This window comes from Gymnogyps californianus, chromosome 3, assembly GCF_018139145.2.
Source record: "Gymnogyps californianus isolate 813 chromosome 3, ASM1813914v2, whole genome shotgun sequence".
Taxonomy (NCBI): Eukaryota; Metazoa; Chordata; class Aves; order Accipitriformes; family Cathartidae; genus Gymnogyps; species Gymnogyps californianus.
Genome location: NC_059473.1, coordinates 31,441,197 through 31,463,184, shown reverse-complemented (window position 1 = coordinate 31,463,184; position 21,988 = coordinate 31,441,197). Strand labels below are relative to the sequence as shown.

The 21,988-nt window shown below is 41.3% G+C and overlaps 1 protein-coding gene across 1 annotated transcript in view; it reads left to right on the top strand.

Annotated features, from left to right (window-relative positions):
• Positions 1 to 21,988, top strand: part of PLB1 (phospholipase B1) — an 84,066-nt gene that overhangs the window by 27,400 nt on the left and 34,678 nt on the right. Inside the window, exons 17-35 of the mRNA XM_050894108.1 lie at positions 716 to 782; positions 1,512 to 1,570; positions 2,660 to 2,733; positions 4,141 to 4,184; positions 5,013 to 5,121; positions 6,063 to 6,114; positions 8,102 to 8,182; positions 9,716 to 9,781; positions 10,484 to 10,584; positions 13,435 to 13,516; positions 14,172 to 14,276; positions 14,961 to 15,056; positions 15,531 to 15,602; positions 16,247 to 16,306; positions 16,712 to 16,772; positions 17,506 to 17,564; positions 19,343 to 19,410; positions 20,442 to 20,485; positions 21,734 to 21,842. Of these exons, the coding sequence (XP_050750065.1) occupies positions 716 to 782; positions 1,512 to 1,570; positions 2,660 to 2,733; positions 4,141 to 4,184; positions 5,013 to 5,121; positions 6,063 to 6,114; positions 8,102 to 8,182; positions 9,716 to 9,781; positions 10,484 to 10,584; positions 13,435 to 13,516; positions 14,172 to 14,276; positions 14,961 to 15,056; positions 15,531 to 15,602; positions 16,247 to 16,306; positions 16,712 to 16,772; positions 17,506 to 17,564; positions 19,343 to 19,410; positions 20,442 to 20,485; positions 21,734 to 21,842 (1,409 nt within the window). The remainder of the gene's footprint in view (positions 1 to 715; positions 783 to 1,511; positions 1,571 to 2,659; positions 2,734 to 4,140; positions 4,185 to 5,012; positions 5,122 to 6,062; positions 6,115 to 8,101; positions 8,183 to 9,715; positions 9,782 to 10,483; positions 10,585 to 13,434; positions 13,517 to 14,171; positions 14,277 to 14,960; positions 15,057 to 15,530; positions 15,603 to 16,246; positions 16,307 to 16,711; positions 16,773 to 17,505; positions 17,565 to 19,342; positions 19,411 to 20,441; positions 20,486 to 21,733; positions 21,843 to 21,988) is intronic.

Here is a 21,988-nt window from a genome sequence, read left to right as displayed (position 1 = left end):
GTAGCTATGGTGTAGGAGGCAAGAAGCAACACTGTGTTATGTTTGTGTTTGGTTTTTTTTATTTAAAAAAAAGCCACACAAAATGGAACAATGGGACAAGACACACAAGTATCTTTTCCTTAGGCAAGTTAGCCTACTTAAGGAGTTCTGTAGAGAGATTTGGAGAAAACACATGTCCTTGGGTCTTGTGCGATGGTCTGCTCTGGTATACTGATGGTCAGCCTTCACTAGCAGTAGACCTTGCAGGTGTTTCCGTCAGTAGGCTGCAACCCAAAAGAGCCAGAAGGGCAAATCCCCGGCTGCACACAGAGAAGGCAGGCTCATGGCCTGCTGACAAAGGTACGGTTTCATGCTGGGATATTCCAGGGATGTTCAAACAGTTTCTCACAAAAAGATGCAAGCTCACCTAGCTCGGCGTATGGGCGGACAAAACATTGCACAGCTGAACACAGCATGGCACAGAGTCTGAAATAACTGGCCTCACTGGTAGGCGAGAGCTGTGCTGCACTAATATGGCCATGCGACTTCTGAGCAGACTGAGCTTGTGTCTGCCTTCAAAGTGCAGTTGTAGGCATGGCCTGAGGACAGGCTGAGCTCAGTAGATGTATACAAAGTATGTGGGGAATTCGTTAATCTAATGCTCTGAGACATAAATAGTTTATCACAACCAGAGTATAGTGAGTCTGATGTGGTCTTGCCTTGTCTGTCTTTGCAGGAGAGGAGTTATGGAACAAATATTCCCTGTTTTGACCAGGGTCCCTCTGATACAGTTCCCGTTTCAGGTACAGTCCTATCCAATTTTATTGTAGAGCTACTTCATTTGATGATAGAAGGGGTACAGGAACTGGGTTTAGTTAGGAAAGGTGCACTTTTCTTTGAAGTAGTGCACTCTATTGACTGTGGCTTTTAAGATCCTTTTTGGAACAACATAATTAGTTGTACAGCAAGATACAAGTTCTCCCTCAAGGATGGTGAAAGCTTATGCAACTGTACCTTCCATGTACAAAGAAAGAAGTGACAGTGGAAAAGACAGGAGGTAGTTGGGTACTTCAGTTGCGGGGGTGGGAAAACTGTATGTATGGAGTAGGGGCTCTTGTTGGTGCAGTCTGTGGTGCAAAAAGCCACATGGAATTCTGTCCCAGGGTGGGTTTTGTCTTCCCTCAGAAGCTGTGATGGTCCCCAAATTTCCACCCTGTGCTGGCACCAGAGCTGTGCCTGCTTTTCAGTTGTTTCCACTGGTTAAAAGGAATTTGAGTAAGCACAGATGCAAGACTGAAATCTTACTGCCTCCCTTGTCGCTGTAGCTAATGCCCAGCTATGGTACCAAGAATCATTTCTGATTTGATGCCTGTCAGTGTCTGTCATTCTGAGCTGATGCTGTCATGAATATTAAAATACTGTCTTTGCAATGCTTTACGCTTATTCTAAGGAAAATTTCTGATAACCATCACAATTTGAAGTTTTCTTTATTTCCTCTTTCCCTGACACTACCTTTATTTTTTATTTATTAGTTCATAATTTGAAACCGGCAGATATTCGGGTGATTGCTGCCCTGGGAGATTCACTCACAGTAAGTAAAGATCACTGGATAACCATCGTTAAAGCAAGTAATGAAAAAGCATTTCTGAATTTTTAACCCAAGAAATAGAATACATACAGTTACGCCCTATTGAGCCAAACATGTTTTTCACATATTCTTTTCCATGCTCCAACTTGACTGACTGGTAATCAGATCATGAGTCTAATCGGAGTGCACAGTTCCCATTTAAAGTCCACAAGAGTGCCACACAAGGAAGAGCTGCAAGATTTGATCACGCAGCAGCAAAATCAGCCTGTTAGAGTGGACTTGCAACAATTGCCTTTCTTTATTAATTCTAAGTAGCTCCCAAGGTAGTGGCCTTCAAAGCCATTAGTAAGCAGCGTAAATAGAAAGAAAAAATTCTGCAGCTAATTGTGTGTATATGTGTAGATACATGATATATAAGATATGATAAATATATATATGATAATACCAAAGCCTATAAAGCCATGTCCATTTATACTAAGTAAATATTTGAGTAAAATTGCAATAGATCATCAGGTGTGTCAAGTGTAACTTCCCTTGAAAAATTTTTTTTAACACTGTTCCTGTGACTATGTAAACTCATTACCCCTAGACTGGCTGTGATTCTCCAATCAGTGACAACTGCTTCGCTGCTCATATCATAATTCATGTTTCTTATGTGTTCTGTGCTAATTACCACATTAAATCCTTGTAGTCTCTTTTCTTGGGGAAACTGGGGGAGAGAAGATGTAAAATCACCATCCCACTTTTTAATGTGAGGAACATTATAATAAATTATTCATTCAGGACCATTGCTATCTTATTTATTCCTTATGTAAATTTAGAATTCTATGAATATTTTGAACACTCTCAACCAATTTTTTCCCCACTTGATCTAATCAAGAAGTTGATAGAAGAGGGTAATTCACTGGAGCAGAGTTAAAATACTCAGCCCTTGATCCTCTTGAGAACAAGGATCTGTTATATTTTGGGAATAAGATGTAGCTTGCTTCATCAATATATGCTTTAATTATTTTCACTAGGATCAGTCAGAGAACTAGTTACTGTAGCAATTCTTATTTTCTAAAGGTGAACTCCTTTCTCTTCTGCTTCCAGGCAGGTAATGGGGCAGCATCCAAGCCCCATAATGTTGTAGATGTCCTGACTCAATACCGAGGTGTTTCTTGGAGGTGAGTCCCAGGAATTTCCGCCCCGCGCCCCCGCCCCCCCCCCCAGTGAGAGGGGAATCCATTTTCTTGGGTTTTGATGTGTATGGGTTTTTGTAGCAAATGGAGACTTGTGGAGAGTGAATTTGACTTTACGTTTTGTGTGGTGGCACATGGTTGTGCTATTACTCATGATAAATAAAATATTCAAACTAGTGGCTATCTAGAGTACAATGTAGCATGGCTGGAATAGGCCCGGATACACAGATGAAATGGGGTCCTTGTTAAGGCAGTCTCTCCTCCTCTCGCGGTTGTAGCTATTGCAAAGGAGACTTCTAGATTCTAGCGCCATTGCACCACTTGCACGTTCTGCGTTTCTGTCCCTGCTCTTTCTATATCCTGCCTGCCCTTCCCCGCTATGGCCCACGTCACCCATTTGTCTCATTTAAAATCAGAGGTCTTCAAAAAGACAAAATGGGATCTTTTGTGCTGCTGCTGTTTCATGTGCAGTATGTATTTCCTTGACCCTTTCCCAGTATTGCTTACATCGTGCAGAACAGTTTATCAGTTATGAGTTAGTACAGGCTTTTACATATGCAGCATTTTATTAGACAGGTCAAAAAGCCACTCTGAAGAAAGGCAATTGTGTTCACTTGTTATTCTGCAACTGTATGATTTAACACCAAACCTGTCAGGCTGATTTTCTGTTCATCATTTCTTACCTATCTGAGCCACTGCAGGTCTGTAAGAAGTTTAAACAGGTTCTAGAGCACTTAAAAATATTCTATACGATACTATATATACTATACGATACGATAGAGGTGTTTTAAGTCCAACTTTTAATGTTTTGATCTTTAATAATAATCTACTGACATTTGGAGGGAAAAAGTATACTAGCATTTTCTACAGCATGAAGGAGAGTAAAGAGCACACAGACATATGGTGAATTTTACCAGTCTAGTAGTATTCCTTCAGTTCAGTGAAATGGGGGGCAAAAGGTATTGAGTATACTTGTCACTCTGAAATATATGCTTTTAGAACTTGTTGTTATGGATACAAAGGATTTGTTAACTAAAAATGGAAGTAATAAATATTTTAATAGGGACAACAATAGCAAAGATGGCAGCTTTTAAAAATTCTCATTTCTTTCAGCTAGGTTTGAACATATGCCAAAACACATGAGAGAATTGAAAGGGCAGCTAGTGTACAGGGCTTTTAATATGATTGTTATGATTATGACAGAGTCTCTGATGTCGTGACCCCGTTGGTATGCACACAAAGAGCTTGCTTTGACTTAGTACAACCACCAGAGAATGTGCTGTGTACATGTGTAGAAACCCCGTAAGAGGGAGCCCTCTTACTTAGTCCACTGCCTTACCAAGTCCATCATATCTGGGAACATTTTTTTTTCTTGTTCGTTCTTTTTAACAGTGGTGGAGGAAATGAAAACATAAGCACAGTCACGACACTAGCAAGTAAGTGCCTTTTTCTGTAAACTTGATAAATAGCTGGAGCTGTTTATTAAAACAGCTGTTATTATAAAAGAAGACATGAAGAAAGATTTACAATTTGTAGCATGACAGAACCAATCCCTTTGTATTCAGTGTCCAGTGCTGAGTAAAAGTTGCATAACAATAATTTGCTGTGCATGACTTAACTATGTATTTTGTAATTCCTAGGGGTTTGGTTGTTTCAGTATTCTTCTGTTGGCTATAGTTCTGTCCAAAATGTGTTGGGGATAGATGAATCAAAGATCTTAGATCATAGCCTAAAGAAACTATTTTGACTGCATGGGAAAGTTGTTTTAGGCAGGAGCAGAATCACGTTACGAGATCAGATTTTACATGCTTTTTAGAGGTCAGGGCATTTTAGATGTGGGGTGTTTGTAAGGCTGGTTTGTAACCTAAGATCTAGAAGGCAATCTTGGGTCTTTGGGCTTAATATATCTGGGTAGATCAGGCTAAAGGATTTGATTCCAACCCATCTGCAGTTAGAGTATGATGACATGAGTCTCCTGCCTGAGCATAGGGTTACTCAGCCTTGCTTACTAGGCAAAATGGCATTGCTAGCCAAGACGATTGTGTTAGGTCATGAGATATCTGAATTAATGAAATTCAGAAGTCTTGAAGGCAAGGAAATAGTTGTATGGTGATGAATCTCCACATTTATTATACTTAAAGGTTAATTTCTGATAGGTATCTCTTAAAGCTTTTTAATGATCTTTTACTAAAGTCTAATCTTTATAACCTCATTTGCTACCTGCTGCAGTAAGCAACATTTCAAGGTGCTGTCTTTTTCTGCAGACATTCTTCGTGAGTTCAACCCATCCCTGATAGGGTATTCCATTGGCACTGGAAGGGAGACTACAGACAATGCTGCGCTCAACCAAGCTGTGGCAGGGGATCGTGCAGAGTAAGAGGAAAACTCTTCTAATTTTAATAGAAAGTTGATTTTTCTTTAAAACTCAGTTCTAACTAAAAAAGGCCCAAACCCTGGACTTTGGCAGGAGCTCAATAAGGCTGATAGGCAAACCCAAATATATTTCTTTAGCCCATCTCTAGCGTGAAGGCCAAGAAATGTGATGGGGACTTTGCAATGTTTCTAATCTATGTCAAATAAATCAGCAGGAAAAGCAATGCTTTCTCTAGTATTTTCAACCAAGAAGCCCAAAGCACTTTACAAGCACTACTCAGAAAGCTTTACATCCCTATTGTGAGGCAGAGAAAAAATATCCCCGTTTTACAGGAGGTATGTTCAAACCCTCTTGTCAGCAGGACCAAGAGTTTGTGTAGAGAAACTAAAAGAAAACTGTGGATTGCTTGTGGTCAGTCTGTGGCAGAGCTGGGAATTAACTAGAGACCGCTATGCCCAGTCTTCAGTGAAATTCATATCGTATCTTTTTCTCTTGGGAACACTTCTTATAAGACATGCATCAGTGGCTTGAGGCCATGTAATCACATTGGTACGTGCACGGATGCTTCAGTGATACGTGTATCAACAGCATCTGTCTGATGTTGGGAAGGAGCAAAGTACATTTATTTTGTGGTAGCACAGTGTATTTTCTATATAGCTTGTAAAAGTGTAACTATGCAGCATTTGCAAAGTGGTTGAGTGCCTGTTTGATGCTAGTTGTTTTCTCTTTTTTTTTTTTTTTGCATTACTGTCTCAAAATATAGCCTTTTTTGGGTATCATACCTTTCATTCAATGAAAACTGGACTTTCCCAGGTTTTTTTAGCCATTATGTGAGGGATGTCCATTCATCAGCTTTCCTCTTTGCCTTGCTGTCTATGCAGGATTCCTTTTTAATTTTTGTTATTTTACTTCTATGATTTTATTTTTCTTTTATTTTTAGGGATGTTCCTGCACAGGTTAGAAGACTGGTGGACCGCATGAAGAATGATACTGTGAGTTTAATGTGTCATTAATATATTTAGAATGGAGTTATATGGCATCATTAGTTTCTAACAGACCAACAGCAGATGCCAACAGTGGATGCCAAACATTAAAGCTATGGGTACAGCAGTGTACAGTGTAATATTCCCCAGTGCAGAGTGTGAGTCAGTACAAAATAATCTATAGCTTTGTCTTAAATGAATTTGTACCAGCATGTGATAGTTACTATCAAACTCAGATAATTGTGAGCTTCTTATCATTTTATCACAAGTGGCTGGTAAATGCAGTGCTGTTGCTTCCCCTCCCAACCTACGTCACCCTGTTAGATGACAGAAGTTTTTCTCTGCTAGGATTTTGCTGTGGTACTATTAATTATCTTGTAAGCACATGGTTTTTCCAGCAGTAATGATACATGCTAGGATGTTGAGGGCAAGCTTTTCAAGTGACAAATCACGTGGAGTGAACATGTCAAGTGAGGAAAGGACTTGTTTTCTTTAAAAAAAATTTAGTCCCTTCTTTCACTTAGTCATCAGCTGATTTTTGACTTACACGTTTGTTAGGAACTATTTGATTAATGGTCTGTAAAACACACATTAGGCTGAGGATTGCTTGCATATTTTTCACCTCAACTAGTGCTTTGAATGTTTGCTATTTGTAATTTGACAAATGTGCTATGCAATCAGTGACCTAAGTTACATGATATTATTTTGGCTTTCCAATTGTGTGTTTGGAAAGCAGCCAAAAAGCCTTCAAGATAACTGTGTGTGCATGCCTAGTATAAATGCTCTGGTGAATACATACCGGCAAAAATATTTGCAGTACCTTCCTTTTTGGTTCACTTTCTCGTAAACAAGATTTCACTCTAATGGCTGTATCTGAAATGAGATTAAAAGGGATAGCAACTAACAATGAAGCGGTTGGATGGTTTTCATTCAAACCATTCAAGGCTTCTAAGTACTACTCTGTCATATTTATTGGCTTGGAAACATCACACAACAGAAATGAATGCAAATACATTATGTTGAACTGATAAACTTCTTTTTTTATTCAACTGATAAACTTCTTTTTTTATTCAACTGATAAACTTCCTTCTAACTAGAAAGAATGTTCATATTAGAGGTCATATATCTTTGATTTAAGAGCTCCTTTTTTCTGTTTTTAAAACACCTGTTTAGTGCAGGAGGAAAATTTTCCCCTTTTTTAGTTTGGATAACTACATTTTGACACCAAACTACTGAACAGTGCATTTACCAGCTGGGATACGTTGCCTTCTGCCTTTGAAGATAGATGTTTTTAAACCACTTGAGGCTGATATACTATTGCTGCTTTTCTTAGTGGTGTTTTGCATGGAAATCGAAGCATTGAGATATTGAGTACATCATCAGCTACATGGTACTAAGTGTATCGGAACCTTTCCTCAAAGCTAAGAAGGTGTGTGTTTACGGAAGCATAATTACCTTGCATTAGTTAGCCCTTTCCAAAATCCTTCCAGAGGAAAAACTGCTAGAATTTTTTGCCAGTATTGTTAGATAGAGTTAATATTGCCCCTCTATTCTTTGCTGTTTGTCTCACAGCAAGACTGAAATATATTGCCCTCCAGGGTTTTCCAGCAGGATAGCTGCATTATTTATGACACAATAAAACATATACCATCATTTTTGCAATGAAGATATATTCCTAGAACTGCAGGAGGAGTCACTCCGTGTATACACAAGATATTACTAAGAAAAGCATACAGATGGATTTTGAGCAATAGTTTTCTGAAGCAAATAATTTTTCATGGTACTACTGATATTGTAAACCTTATTTAGATCATAGTATTTTCTACATCTTCAGTCATGACTACAAATTCATTTTTGTTGTGGATACTTAGAGAACTATAGAACTATAGCCAGGTACCCTGAGAGATGTTAAATTTGTGTTTAGTATGTTGCCTGCCCCCCTTACATTTTTTTTTTTTTAATTCATAACTTTCATTCCATCTCCTTCTGTGTGCAGAGAATAAATTTGCAGACTGACTGGAAGCTCATAACACTTCTCATAGGAGGAAATGACCTATGTGACTTCTGCAACAATCCAGTAAGTCCTCTGCTGCCTGCAGCGTGAACTGGGCCAGCCTGGGCATAGGGTCTCTATGCATTGCAGTGGGTGAGAGGCAGAACTCATTGGGTGAGACCAAAGTAAGGTAGATCTTGTTTGTGCAGCTCTGGAATGTAACTGCACTGAGACCTTCAGGTTATTCAACCTGATGTTATGATAAATGAAGTGATATCTTTAGCACACCTGTAAATTACATAGTTGTGGCTACTTTGTTTTGCTGTTAACTAAGATAACTTTCCGTTATCTAGTCACTTTACCACCTGTAGATAAAAGGTCAAGGGTTTTTGCTCTTCTTTGCCTTGCCTTTAGACACTCCTAAGTCTTACTTGGTGCTCTCTTACCAGTTTCAGTGCTATGGGAATGGTTCTACCCACAGCTTATGCTGATGCAATTATATATAATATAGTATATATAATACAGTATACATACTGTGTATAGGCTTTGGTATGTGTGAGTATAGAGGAGGTGAAAGGCTGTGGCAGACTCCTCACTTAGTGATGAGTCTTACCTACTTACAAGCAGTAGAGCACATGCTTTTCATTCTGCGTAATTAATTTGAGATCAGGAAAAACAGCAAAGCGGCACAGTAAGATGGTTATAAAACAAGGCAGGAGCAAGTTAACCATTTCTACTTTCTGCTCCTGACCCAGACATAAAATGGCAGTTGCACATGAGTGTGGATGGCAAGGAGATAGCCCATCTGCATCCAAAGATCACAGTGATACTTCCTTTATGTTGCACATCTACAAACAGTGCCAACCACAGTGCTCTTGGTGAGCTGTGATTTAGGAAATGAATAAGGGAACTGAGCTGCCTAGTTTTGTAGAGTAGGCCAGTGGGGCTCTCAATGAACTACTTCTGTTTGAAATTAAATCAAAGAGAATTAAGGCTGAAAATAAGACAGGCGTTTCTCATAGGGAAGTTTATTTGACTGTCGAATAGTTCCACAAGTGAAGAAATAAAAGTTGAATTACTTGAGACAATTAAATTAGAGGGTTTAAACCACTCAAATGGAACAGGGAAATTTCACCGCCGAGAGGCAAGTATATAAAATTATTTCATTCCCAGATAAATACCTAAGCTTTGCCAGTTATTATTTGTGGCAGGTAAGGAGCATATGGGAAGGCATGTTGCTAATATTCCATGCAGCAGAAACAAACTTACTTTTACACAAACTGATCTCTGCCAAAGACAGTCCCTGTTACTGAGTTGTTAGCCATGCTTTTAAGACCAGCCCAAGCAAGCCTGGGGATGGAGGATGTTGTGATGTCTGATAATGCCCCCTGAATTTGATCCCTCACTGGTATCCAGTGGCCACTAGAGCTTTTCTTGCGAGTGAGAGAGCTGTGATGGGAAAGAAGAAAAGCAGAGACAGGACAATTTTGCCTAAGGCTCTGTTACTCTTGACCCAAGAGTTAGAAACATGAACGCTGCTGTGAGAGACTCTAGCTAGTCACTGTTGTGCCTGCTTGAGTAAACTGACAATAAAATTCAACCCTCTTGCTTCAACAGGCACACTATTCTCCTGAAAACTACACCTACAATCTACAAACAGCTTTGGACATACTTCACAGAGAGGTAAAACAAACTTTTCTAGTATGTGGGAGTGAGGATCATGTTCTGTTTGTAAAGCAGTCACTGATTATTGATTGGGAATTTAGTTCCTTGCTTTCATCTGTGGAGCACTGCTGTATGCAGAGATGCTTGCTTGCAGGAAAATCTTTGTGAGAGGCAGAAAGGGCTGGAGAAGTATTTTACTGAAGGAATAAGAATGTGTTCAGTTCTAGCTGATGTGCTGTGGACAAATAACATAAAAAGTATTGTAACAAATTTGAACAAACATATGGTATTCAATGGCTAGAAAATGCTTTGCTCATTCATTATACTACAAATAAGTGATTTTTTTTGTGGTCATTAAGAGAGAGATTCTGATATTCCAGATGAGGGTGAGGATGATGAGAGTACTCAAAGAGTTAGCAGGTGTCTGAGTCGTGCTGAGACCTATAACAACTTGTTTGGACCTTTTTGAAGTCGTCATTTTCAAGTGACCAGCCATCAGCATTTAAAATAGAACTAGGCAGCACAGGCAGGGGCTGTAATTTAGTATTGTATGTGTCGGGGATTAATTATTGAGAAAGTACTTTGAACACCTCCATTATAAATAATGCAAGCTGCCTGAATCAGCAGGCTGCTACCTGAGGTCTGCTGTGGCTGTGTAGGGGCAAAGATGGCACTCTGTGCTCTGGGCATTGGCTACGGGTTTGCTTATTCTCTTGGCAGGTTCCACGGGCGTTTGTGAACCTGGTGACAGTGCTTTCCATAGCAAGCCTCCGGGAGCTGCACACATCAGAAAACAATACCTGCCCAAAGCTGCTTATGAGGTTTGAAGATGATTTATGTTACAGCTCTCACTGTTGCTCACAGAAGGCTGCAAGATCTTCTCGGGACACTTTTTTTCTTAAAGGGAAAAGGTTCTAGTGTTTCAGACCACCAAACACCTTCCTCTGTGTATGCGTGTGTACCTACACATTGATTTCAACACAGCATTTGGAAATACCTGTCTGTCTGTCACTGTCTCTGTATCTGAGCCCTGCTGTTACCACTTTTTGTGAAGGTGCCATTTTAATGACTCATCACTTACGCTGCAAGGGAGTTCAAGCCAGAGCAGAAAGAGCTCAGCTGTGCACTCTTTGGGCAAAGACAGAGAAGAGATTAAGACACAGGGTTTTCTTAGTTGATCACTTTAAACTAGCTTTATTTACAGATTTACCTTTCTGCAGTCTTAAAACTCTCCCTCTTGCTTATGTAGTTTCCAGTCTCTGTAATCTCATTGCTGATTATTAGTTTTATTGTTAATTAGTCTCTCAAGTAGATGCCTGGGATGCTTAATCACGCTACCTGTTGCCTCGTGGCTCAGTCAGTGTGAATCTGCCACTAAGGTGGCAGGTCTGTGCCTCAGTGAGCTTCTGGTGACTCAGGTAGGGTCCAGCATGTCCCTCCAGACTTGCTCCTGGCAGGACCTGCTTGGTTTCAGAAAAGCAAATCTCTGCTTTTCTGGACAGACAGGCAGAATAACCTTGTCCTGTGAATGCAGGCAGCTATTGAAGGTGGTTTTATAGGAGGAACATAGACGCAACCCTCTTGTTCTCATTTAAGGGCTCTCTGGTGGCTGTCAGTGGAAAATCAGCTTTTAAACTCAGAGTGCTGGTGCTTCTGATAACCAGTTGTAGTTTTTCTTCTTAACAAAGGTTACTGGCCAGAGCGCACATGTGTCTGAAGACCCTAATCGTCAGACAAGGATAGTTAGTGGAGTCTTTAAGATTAGATTATCTCAAGATACCTGTAACCTTTTCCCATCATTTCAGGTGCCATGCTGAATTTAACATTTGCCTGTCTGGCAGCAAGCCAAGTTTACAGGGTACTAAGCAGACCCTGTGTGGGATAATAAATGCCATGCTACTGAACTGAAGAAGGACTTGAAGGAGGCTTTTGATCTTGAAAGCTTGTCTCTTTTTTTTCTGAAAGTAGCGAATAACCTAAAAAGAGATTACGTCTCCACTAATTTTGCCTTGCTTATGTTACTGAAACACTTCTGAAAAGACAATTTAGGTTTGTATTGCCTTTCATGTAGACGTACTGTAGAAGTAAAATCTTGTTTTGTTAGTTGCTCTCCATTAAGACAAGTTTGGAGGTGGTAGGGATCTGTGTATACTTTATACCTATCAACTGCATCTCTCTAGGAGGTATTTCTCTAAGAGCTCTCTCGGGGATGCTTTACTATGACCATCTGACAGGATTTTTAAAAGGAGTCCTTTTTCTCATTTGGATTTGCCAAGTAATAATGAGGCATGACCAGGAAGAGGGAGCATCAGAATAAAAAAATCATGTACTAGAAGGATCAAAATTTCACGGAGGGATAAAGGTGGCCAACATAAGTTCACAGAAACTTAAAATGGCTCAGGTTGGAATGGCTCTCTAAGGATGAAGAATCCAGCATCAGACTTGGCATTTGTTTTGGTGCTCTATCATCCTCCATGTGAAACATCCTGCAACTTGTGACCCTCTCAGTTGACTAGAACGAATTTGTGGGAACTCTGTCTTGAAGGATGCTTGCATAGTTCTGCTGAAGCAAACCATGTTGTGCAAAGTGTACTTATGAATGGTTTTTGTGGTGGGTTGGCCCCAGGTAGCAGCCAAGCACCCACACAGCTGCTCATTCACCCCACTCCAGCAGCATGGGGGAGAAAACAAGAGGAACGTGAGCAAGAAAACTCATGGGTCAAAATAAAGACAGGGAAATCACTTACCAAGTACTATCGCAGGCAAAACAGACTTGACTTGGGGAACTTAACTGAATTTATTGTCCATTAGCATAAATATTTAATTACTGATTCAGATATTGGGAAATGAACAAACAAAAAAGTTAAACAGTTAAAGCACCTATCCTCCCTCATTCCCAGGCTCAACTTCACTCCCAGCACCTCTCCCTTCCCCCTTGTTACTGCTGCAGGGTACCCTCAGTCCCTTCAGTGAGGCATGGGTGGCTCAGGCAGTTGGGGTCTGGATGTAGCAGTATCTCTCTGCCACTCCTTCCTTCTCACTCTTGTCCTGTGCTCCAGCATGAGTCCTTCAGATGTGTGCCTGCTCTGGCGTGGGCTCATCCACCGGCTGCAGTCCCTTCAGGGGAGTGCCTCCTCCGGCATGGGCTCATCCACAGGCTGCAGTCCCTTCAGGGGAATGAATGCCTGGTCTGCCATGGAGCACCTCCTCCTCGTTCCCGCTGTTGTTCTCTCCTCCTCTCCCTCTCTGGTGTTTTCTGCCCTTTCTCAAACAGGTTTTCACAGAGGCACCACCATCTTGGCTGACAGGCTCAGCTGTGCCCTGTGGTTGGTTCGCTGAAGCTGACTGGAACTGGTTGTGTCCAGCACAGGCAGCCCTGGCCTCTCCTCACAGAGGTCACTCCTGCTGCCGAAACCTTGCCATGGGCACCCAGTATGGTTTTTGCTTGCATGGAGCCTTTTCCTCAGTTTATGTTCATGAATTTATCCCTAATAAATGTGTTTCTGCTCAAGAATCAGGGTTGTGCAGAAACTCAAAGGTGAGAGCTAATGCTCCCCTTGAGTGGCCTTTCAGAGAAATCCCTCTCGGAGAAGCTTTTAACCCTGCAGCTTGTCAGCTTGGGAATGGGGGAAAAGAGGAGCAGATCTCAGCACCATGCTCTCATCCCACAGGTACCTGTGCCCTTGTGTCATAAACCCTGAGGACAATTCCAATGAGTTCAAGAAGTTGGTCTACTTTAACAGAAAGTATCAGGTAAGGCATGTGGCATTTGTTACAGGTTTAATGTCGTCCTCCTGTTGATCAAGGGATCACAGAGGGGCTAATATTTGGAGGTGGGGGACAGTTTCCACTCATTTTAATGACATATTTGTAGTTGTGATTTAAAAAAAAAAAAAAGTAAGGGGGAGATGGGAGTAGGCTCAAGATCTTTACAACTCCGATTCACTAAAACAATAAAACAGATGAGAAGAAAAACTGTTAAAGAGCCATAGAAAGTAGAGTATGTCAGAAAGCCAGCAGTTTTTTGATCACTTATCTCATTGGAGATCAGATTAAGTCAAAGAACATGATAACTCAGGAACAAACTTTGGGCATGGGATGTCAGCCAAACCAAAAACGCTTCAGTGGTTCTGGAAGAGCATCTTTTTGACAGAAAATCTAATTACTGAGCAGGTTGCCTGCCCATGTCAGTCAGGCAGCCATCCCCAGGCTGCCTCTCTGCAAAGAAGCCTGGGATGCATGTCTCAAAAAGATGGCTGCGTTGGCTGCCTGGTGCAAGCTGGAAACCACGGCCATGTCTGGGTTTCTGCACTAGGGAGGGGGAACCCCTGGGTGAGATGTAAATGGACAGAGGGACTCGAGCTGAATGTAAAAGAAGGAAAGGTGACAGCTTTTCTTTGACTCTTAGGAGAGAACCCGCCAGTTAGTGGAGAGTGGAAGGTATGACACTACGGATGATTTCACAGTGGTTATACAGCCATTTCTGATCAATGTGAACATGCCAAAAACACAGGTAAAAACAACCAAAGAAACTGCCCCTACATTAAATCCTGGTGCAATTCCACTGACTTTTCAAAATTGTCTTGGCTGTAAATGTGACCAGCAGTTTTCTGGCCTAATAATTATTATATTCAGTTGAGTTAACATCCAAAATTGGAGAAAATGCTTATGGAATAACTTGGAGATAATGGGCAACGGGAATACAGATCTTGAAGACATGATTTGGGGCACTGAGTCCACTCCACTGCAATCAGACAACCATGCAGTAGATATTTAGTTCAAAGTACTCACCAGGGAGCACTCGCCCTATATCCCCCATACATCACAAAGTCCCTTCCAGTACTTTGGTAAATGACTTTTAGTATGAAAACCCACGTGCTTCAAAAGACTATAATGTGTGAATCTCAGGGGAAATAAAGAATACAGTCAATATCTGTGCCCAGGTATTCTGTACCCAGAGTTGTAGTTGTCTGTATTCCTTATTACTTTAGAAATCCTATATTAAAAAGCTTTAAAAGGCTTCTTACTTCTGAGTTACTAGTGTTCTCTGGCCCGATTTAATTCTCTTGGCCTCAGAGGCCTTTGCAGCTACTTCGGTTTCAAGTCAGCTGGGATATCTTGCTGGAAGAGAGAGGGGATAATGCACAGCTTGTTGTATATTTACTGCCTCTGTGACAGCACCCATCTTGTTCTCTAGGAGGGGTTACCAGACAGTTCATATTTTGCCCCAGACTGTTTCCACTTCAGCCAGAAGTCTCATTCCCAGGCTGCACGTGCTTTATGGAACAACATGGTAAGATTTTTAAAGGTTGTATTGGTCACTCCTTGTCTGCTCCATCCTGCCCTTGGCAGCAAAAAAACCCCCAGGGAGCTACTAGGTAGCTAGCCCTAGCTCTTCTGAACACTTAGTTGTGTTTACAAAGGAAAAGAGTGATCATGTGAAGAAAGGTCACCTGAACTGTTAAACCAGTCATATCAAACCAGTAAATCTCAGGGTATGTTAAGGCTGGGGGTCTTGGGACTTCTGTCAGGGAGATGATGCCTGCCTGGCACATGGATCATCAGGCCACATTCATGGTGTATGGGAATTAGCTTCTTCAGCATGCAAAGAAGCAGTGCATGGAGGCAGCCGCCAGCACGGGTGCAGTGCACTGCAGTTGTCTTGCTGTGATGCAGAGGTGGTTTCCAGTGGCTGGTAGCACAGTGTTACCCGTTGCTCTCTGATGCTCATTCACTTTTCTTCTGTGCGCCCCCTTTTTTTCCACAGCTGGAACCCTTAGGGGAGAAGATAGATAATCAGCCAATAGAAGATGAGATTTTTCTTAAATGTCCAAGTGAGGTAAGTTACAAGGGTGTTTGTGTTTATGTGGAGGTGCTAGGAGTGGCTGGGAGTCTGCATGAGCCTCTACCAACTGCCTGGAGCACTGTCTCAATGAGGGGGGTCTGACTCTTCCCCACATAGTTTGTGCCACTGCCACTGGTGGCAGTATGAGTGCTCCCCCATGAGATGGAGCGCAAGCTCGTCCTAGGAGTAAGCTTCCTCATAGTCACACATCATGGTTGGCCGAAACACAAGGCAAGGGTGTTTGGCCTACCTAGTCAAGATCATCAAGTATCAACACAAAGTGACAGAGCTTCAGTGGGGGAAACAGAGCAATGATGGCACCAATCAGCACAGCTCTGCAGAGGTCACTGGGACTACCTTGCAGTGGGACCACAAGCTTCTTGTTAATCACACGCAGCAGCGTCCTGGGTGTATTCTGTAAGTTCTGGCTGTGTAAAAATATTGCCCCAGGTTTACACAGTTATTGTATGGATTTTAAAAATGCCATTTCTTTTTTTTTTTTTTTTTTTAATCCCTGGGATTCATTTGCATCAAGCTGCTAATCATCTACAGACATCTGAGAACTGAAGGTTGGGGAATGCAAATCTCCATGTATTCTTCTGATGCTTTGCATTGACTCAGACTGCCTTGTTTTGTAGGCTGAGCCATTCCTGAGGACATATAAGAACAGTAATTACACATACCCTAACCAAGCTCCAGTAAGTGTCAACATCACCATCCTTCTGTTACTCTCCTGCATCTGTTCCTGTATGGTAACCAGATGAGTCATGCTCTGCACCACAGGTGAAATCAGTCTTTGGCCAAAGGGGTTTGGGAGGCTGAGTACATGGCACAGAACAGGAAAGCACTCCCTGAGTTAGGCAAAATGCATCCAGAAACACCTGTAAGAACACATGCTCAGACAGCACGGTTATCAGTACAGGATGCTACTCTAATCTGAGCAATACTGAATATGACTATTGAATTGAGCAACCAAGACCTGTCTGGTTAATTACATGCTAAACAGGCTCTGGTTTATCCACCTGGCCTCTACTAGGAAGATCCTAGTTACTACTGACTGTATTTGCTAGCCAAATGCTATTCAGCTTTCTTCTTCTCTTTAGAATTATGGAAGCCAGCTGCTATGCGAGGACAGGTCTCCATCCTCCCCTCCTGCAACTTCAGGTAGTCTTGCCTGTTTTATGTTAAGAGGCTGAATTACCTTCAACTGTCCTTCAAGATGAGTTTTTATTTTTGCTGAAATGACTGCTGAACTGTGGAAAAATACTGCGCAGAAAAGATGTCATGTTCTTCAGCAGCCGCTTAATAGATACAATGCCATACTGTCACACAAGGTAACATTCTGACTAAGTAGCTCCACTTAACCCACTGCCAGTGGAGAACTTCAGAATATGTCGTGATAAAATCCAAATTTGTGTGCTGACATAGCCTATAAGTGATACCACCTAAATATTGGGGAAGGAAACTGGAAATCCAGCTTCATGCACGTTAGTCTAGGACATAGCAGTATTCAGTTTTTCAAATAACTTCATATTGTCTTCTCCTTAGTCCTTCTCTGCCTTCTTACAGCTTTAATACACCACTCCTGCTTTGTCTAATACTGCATTGTTTTACCTTCATCTTGGTGCTGGATGTTGTTTGCAACTTATTGTTATTTGCTCCTTGCTCTTCTGTCTTTTCAGTAGAATGTTAACCATTGAGATGCTGAATAATATGCATATGCTGCTGCTACAACCACATGAGATGAGCTGGAGAGAGCTCCTGTTTTAGCACCTGGGTATTGCAAAAAACAACATGTCTGAGCATCAGAATGCACAATGGCATGTTTCACACATACAGTGGTGAAAAAGAATAGCTATTTCCTACCCAGGTTCAACTGCATCTCTTTCCTTTGCAGTGCATTCCCTAAAGCCAGCTGATGTGAAAATTATAGCAGCCCTTGGGGATTCTTTGACGGTAAGAAGATAGTATTTTTACTGTTCTCTTGGTAAAACTACAAACGTGCCTGCTCTGGTGGAGGGGAAATAGCTGTTGTACCTAGAAGCAAAGATCCATTCATTCACGGATGATAATAGATCTAGCAGCTAGAACAAGCAAGAAGGTGTCAGTTCTCCAGCACTCTCTTCTCCCCACGCACATATTCACATGCTTTTGAACTCAGGGAAAAATACAGGCAAATCCTTTAAAGAGGTGCTTAAATAGTTTGCTGAATTGGAGACAAAGAGATCAGATGCTGTTGAAACTAATGGGACATAGCACAAGCCTTAGGTTACTGTGTTTTTCAAAGTTTTTCTGAATACGAACAGACGGGTGAACCTGATTTTTTGCCTCGGTTCTTTCAGGAACAGAGTGTGACTAAGGGATGTTGGATAATAGCATTTTATTCATTTTAGCATTAAAGAGATAAGGATGCACAGGGGTGAGAACCCTCTGACTTTATCCATTTCAGAAGATATTCAGTCTTTTTATTGTGCCTGTTTTAACTCATAGCTAATTTCTTTATTAAGATGTAGCTCTTGCTGCTGATGATTATTTTTGGTAGCCTAGAAGGAATATGTCTCAAGATCCAGACATCCTATATTCCAATTATGTCTTTCTACCTAATGTTTTCATACTGGTCAAAGACTGAAACTCTACAGCCAGCTCAAAGGAAACACTGGGCAGAAAGATGTAACTGGTACATAGGTTTCTCTGAATATGAGCCTTAACAACAAAGACATTGTGTGTACAAACCATGAAGCCTTTACAACTCTCTGGCAGGCACGTTGCTAAAACTCCTACACACACGAGGCTACTGAAATAAATAGAAGCATTTGAATGCAAACCTGCAGTATTGACAAATGAAAGATATTCTGTATATAGCTGTGGTTGCCATATTATAATACCCAGGACCCTGCAGGTGTTTCTACTTCTAAGTATAGTCTGTAGGAACTGAGAATAAAATCTGCTTTCATAGAAAGTGCGGTGGTGCATTGCTGTCTCAGAGCTGCGCTTGGCCCGTGCATAGTTACTCTGAACACCAGTTTTCCATTAATTCAATAAAGCTTATACATAGAAGGAAATGTAGTATTATGGTTTAATCTGAGGTAGCAGCAAATAGGCTGCCTGGTCTTGTGCTGTACTGAAGTGCTACCCCGTACCCAAATTTAGCATGAAGCTATAGTATCACAGCTGGCAGGCACTCTGCTTCTGAATTCTGGTGGTGTTTTAGGAGGGATGTAGTTGCTAGCTTGCCTCTGTCTTCAGGGTAAGTGTAGAGAGTGCTTTCCTCATTGCTGTAGTACTACTATAAGTCTCTCCATTTAGCACAATACTTTTCAAATCGATGTAAAAGTATTATGGTGCTTCTTTCTGAGATACGTTTGTTTTCTCTGAGTTCATATAGTGTTTCTTATCATTAGCCAGAAAGTTTCATGTGTATGTTTGAGAGGTTTTCATCGTTCTTGAGTAATGCAACCATGAACGAGTTATTCAACTGATCTAGACCCATGAAAAGAAAGCCTTTGTTCTACAACTCCATCATATATTTTGTGCATCATATACAATATAGTGCTTCTAAATAATTATGAAAGGTATTGATGCATCATTCAGGAGGAAGGTTGGGGAAAAGCCAGATGCCTTCTAAGGCTTTTGAAGAGATGCATTCAAAAGTAAATAAAATGACTATGTATGAATGACTACTGTATTAGTAATTGTGCTTTAATTTCATTTGGTTAATGAAAAATAATATCCAGGCTGGTACAGGAATTGCCTCAGATAATCTCCTGGATTTGGGCACTGAATACCGGGGACTGTCTTGGAGGTAAGTCTTCAGCCAAGGTGATGAGATCTGTATTCTCTCCTGTAAAGAATATTCTCTTCCACATGATTTGGGGCTTTCAGCTGTCAGAAGGTTGAAAAAAAGTTGCTTCTTGGGCTAGCATTTCTTGTGAAGATGTATCAAGATCCATGATTTGTTATAAGGGGGGCTTTACAGAAAATGTTTTAAGCAATGGATTTTAAGCTAGCCTTTTAACTTCTCTCATGCTTTCATCTTTGGCTGCTTGTGACAGTTTGTATTTTTATGGTGGGATGGCAAGTTGGAAATCTACAAAACTGGAGAAAAATCACTGGAACAAACAAGTCAGAACTGGTTGTTTTTGGGACTACTTCTCAAAGTTTGCTGTTTCCGAACTCTTTGTAGCACCATGGAAAACAGTTTGTTTAACCGGAGAACTTTTACCACATGCAGCACACAGTCGTAAAAGACTGTATCTTTTTGGTGTGATGATGTAGCTCAGTTGACATTGACTGAAGCAGGTCTGTGCTGTCCTAACAGCTCTCCATAAGCCAGAGTGTGGCCTCAGTGTGTCCCACCAACTGAAAAGATGGGGAGAACATACCCCTGTGCAGGAAGCAGGAGAAGAGAATGAGGAGCTGCTGCTGCAGCTCTCTTGTCACCCAGGGGCTGGCTGTTTGGTGCTGCCTTAGAGTGTCTTCATGAGGCTGGAACTGGTCTCAAAGTCGACCTTCTAATCTGCAGTATTTTAGGGCTTGATCATTCAAGTGTGTAGCTGTCTTGGGCATTTTTCTGCCGTTTCATAATGATTGAATGTACCCCTGTACAGCTGCAAGATCATTAAATCCTTCTGACAAGCATCTTTACCACTGAAACCTCAGCCATTCTCCCCAATAGCACTTCCACTTCTGTCCTCTGCACGTAATCTGATAGATTGATAGTACCAAATTAATCACCCTTCGATTTTTCTCATGATGTGTGGTAAGTTTTCACTTTGCTTCTTGTCTGTGTCCAGCTAAGAGATGAATGACTGGGATTTCTCTTTCTCATTTTAGTATTGGAGGAGATGCGTCATTAGAGAATGTGACAACTCTACCTAGTAAGTAAATGCTTTGGTAGATCTAATTGGCAAGATTGAAGAGAGCTGATTTCTGATATGTTTACAGAGAGCTCTTAAGTATCTCAAAGCTGTTTTAGCGTAATTAACAAGAACTACCTTTCAAAGAAACAATAGCCTAGGACTAATGAATAAAAAGTTGGCTTCATCAGTGAAGCTGAGAAGCAGCTAGAAATTCCCTTCCTTTCTTTTCCCTCTCCCTTCTCAACTGCTTGGTGAGTGTTATTTGAATTTCTAAATAAGCTTGCTGTGTCCATGCTTGTGATGCAATTAACATTTGCTTTTAATAAATATTCCACCACAGCTTTTTCCAAAAAGACATGTTTGCATAGAGTAGACCTCCATGGTAAATAAAGCTGACTACTCATACATGTAACCTGAAGGGAATAATTTTAACTTTCTCTTCAGTGAAACATGCAACTTCTTGTAGCTCAGTCTATTGTTAATGTAAAGCCACTCGAGTTTCAGTTGGGATCAGCTGTATTAATAAACTTTCATTTGAAGAGGGCCAGTAAACTGTCCTTCTGTGTGTTGCCCATTATTATAAGTAGAATGTAACAAGAATATAATTAGAATAAGCAATTAATTGATTCACTGGATGCTATTACATTTGACAAAGGCTTCATTAAAATGTGGTTAAATTTAGCCTTTGAGATTAAGGTAGCTTTTGGAGTTTACAGTGTGACTGTGTTCACTCTCAGCTGCAAATTACTCTGTCAACTTCCTTTTGGAAACTACTGTGGAGGTAATGGAGAACGTGTTGGAATTTCGTCAGAACCATACATCTGAGGCTTTCTTCATATTTGTCAGTAGTATGAGATTTTGCACAGCCGTGAAGCAGACCCAGATCCTCTAGCTGAAAACGAGCTCCTGCTGGGCTGAAGCCCCCTTCAGGCTCACTTCACAAAGTCACCATCATATGACTGAGGATTTTATTTCAGGCTTTAACCACTACAATGTGAGAGAGAACTGCACACAGTAGTCCTCAATTCTGCTCATCTTATCTGCCGGTGACAGTGCAGGGCAGAGCAAGCACGCTGCTGTCTGAGTTGCTGCCAGCTGGTGATCCCTTTCGCCACTGCTTGGTGGATGCATCTGGTTGACTGGAGGCTGCAGCAGCTGTGCTGTGCTGTCAGAGACCAAAACTGTGGCAGTGCTGGTGTGTGCTAGTCCCTGTAGGCAGGGAGCAGATGTAGTCATTTTCCCTTCATTGCCATCTTTCTTTTTCAGACATCTTTCGAGAGTTCAATGTTACAATCGTGGGCTATTCGACCGGCACCGGGAACGAGAACGATTCGAATGCATTCCTTAACCAGGCAGTTCCTGGAGCACAGGCTGAGTACCTAGCTTTTTGCTTTACATTTGCAGGTGATGGATGCTTCATCTAATTGCCTTTCAACTGTCTCATGTGCTGTCACAACTTGCTCTGAAGAGCAAGCAAAACCAGTCTAGTTAGAGTTGAAAATTGGCTCAAAACCTGTTAAA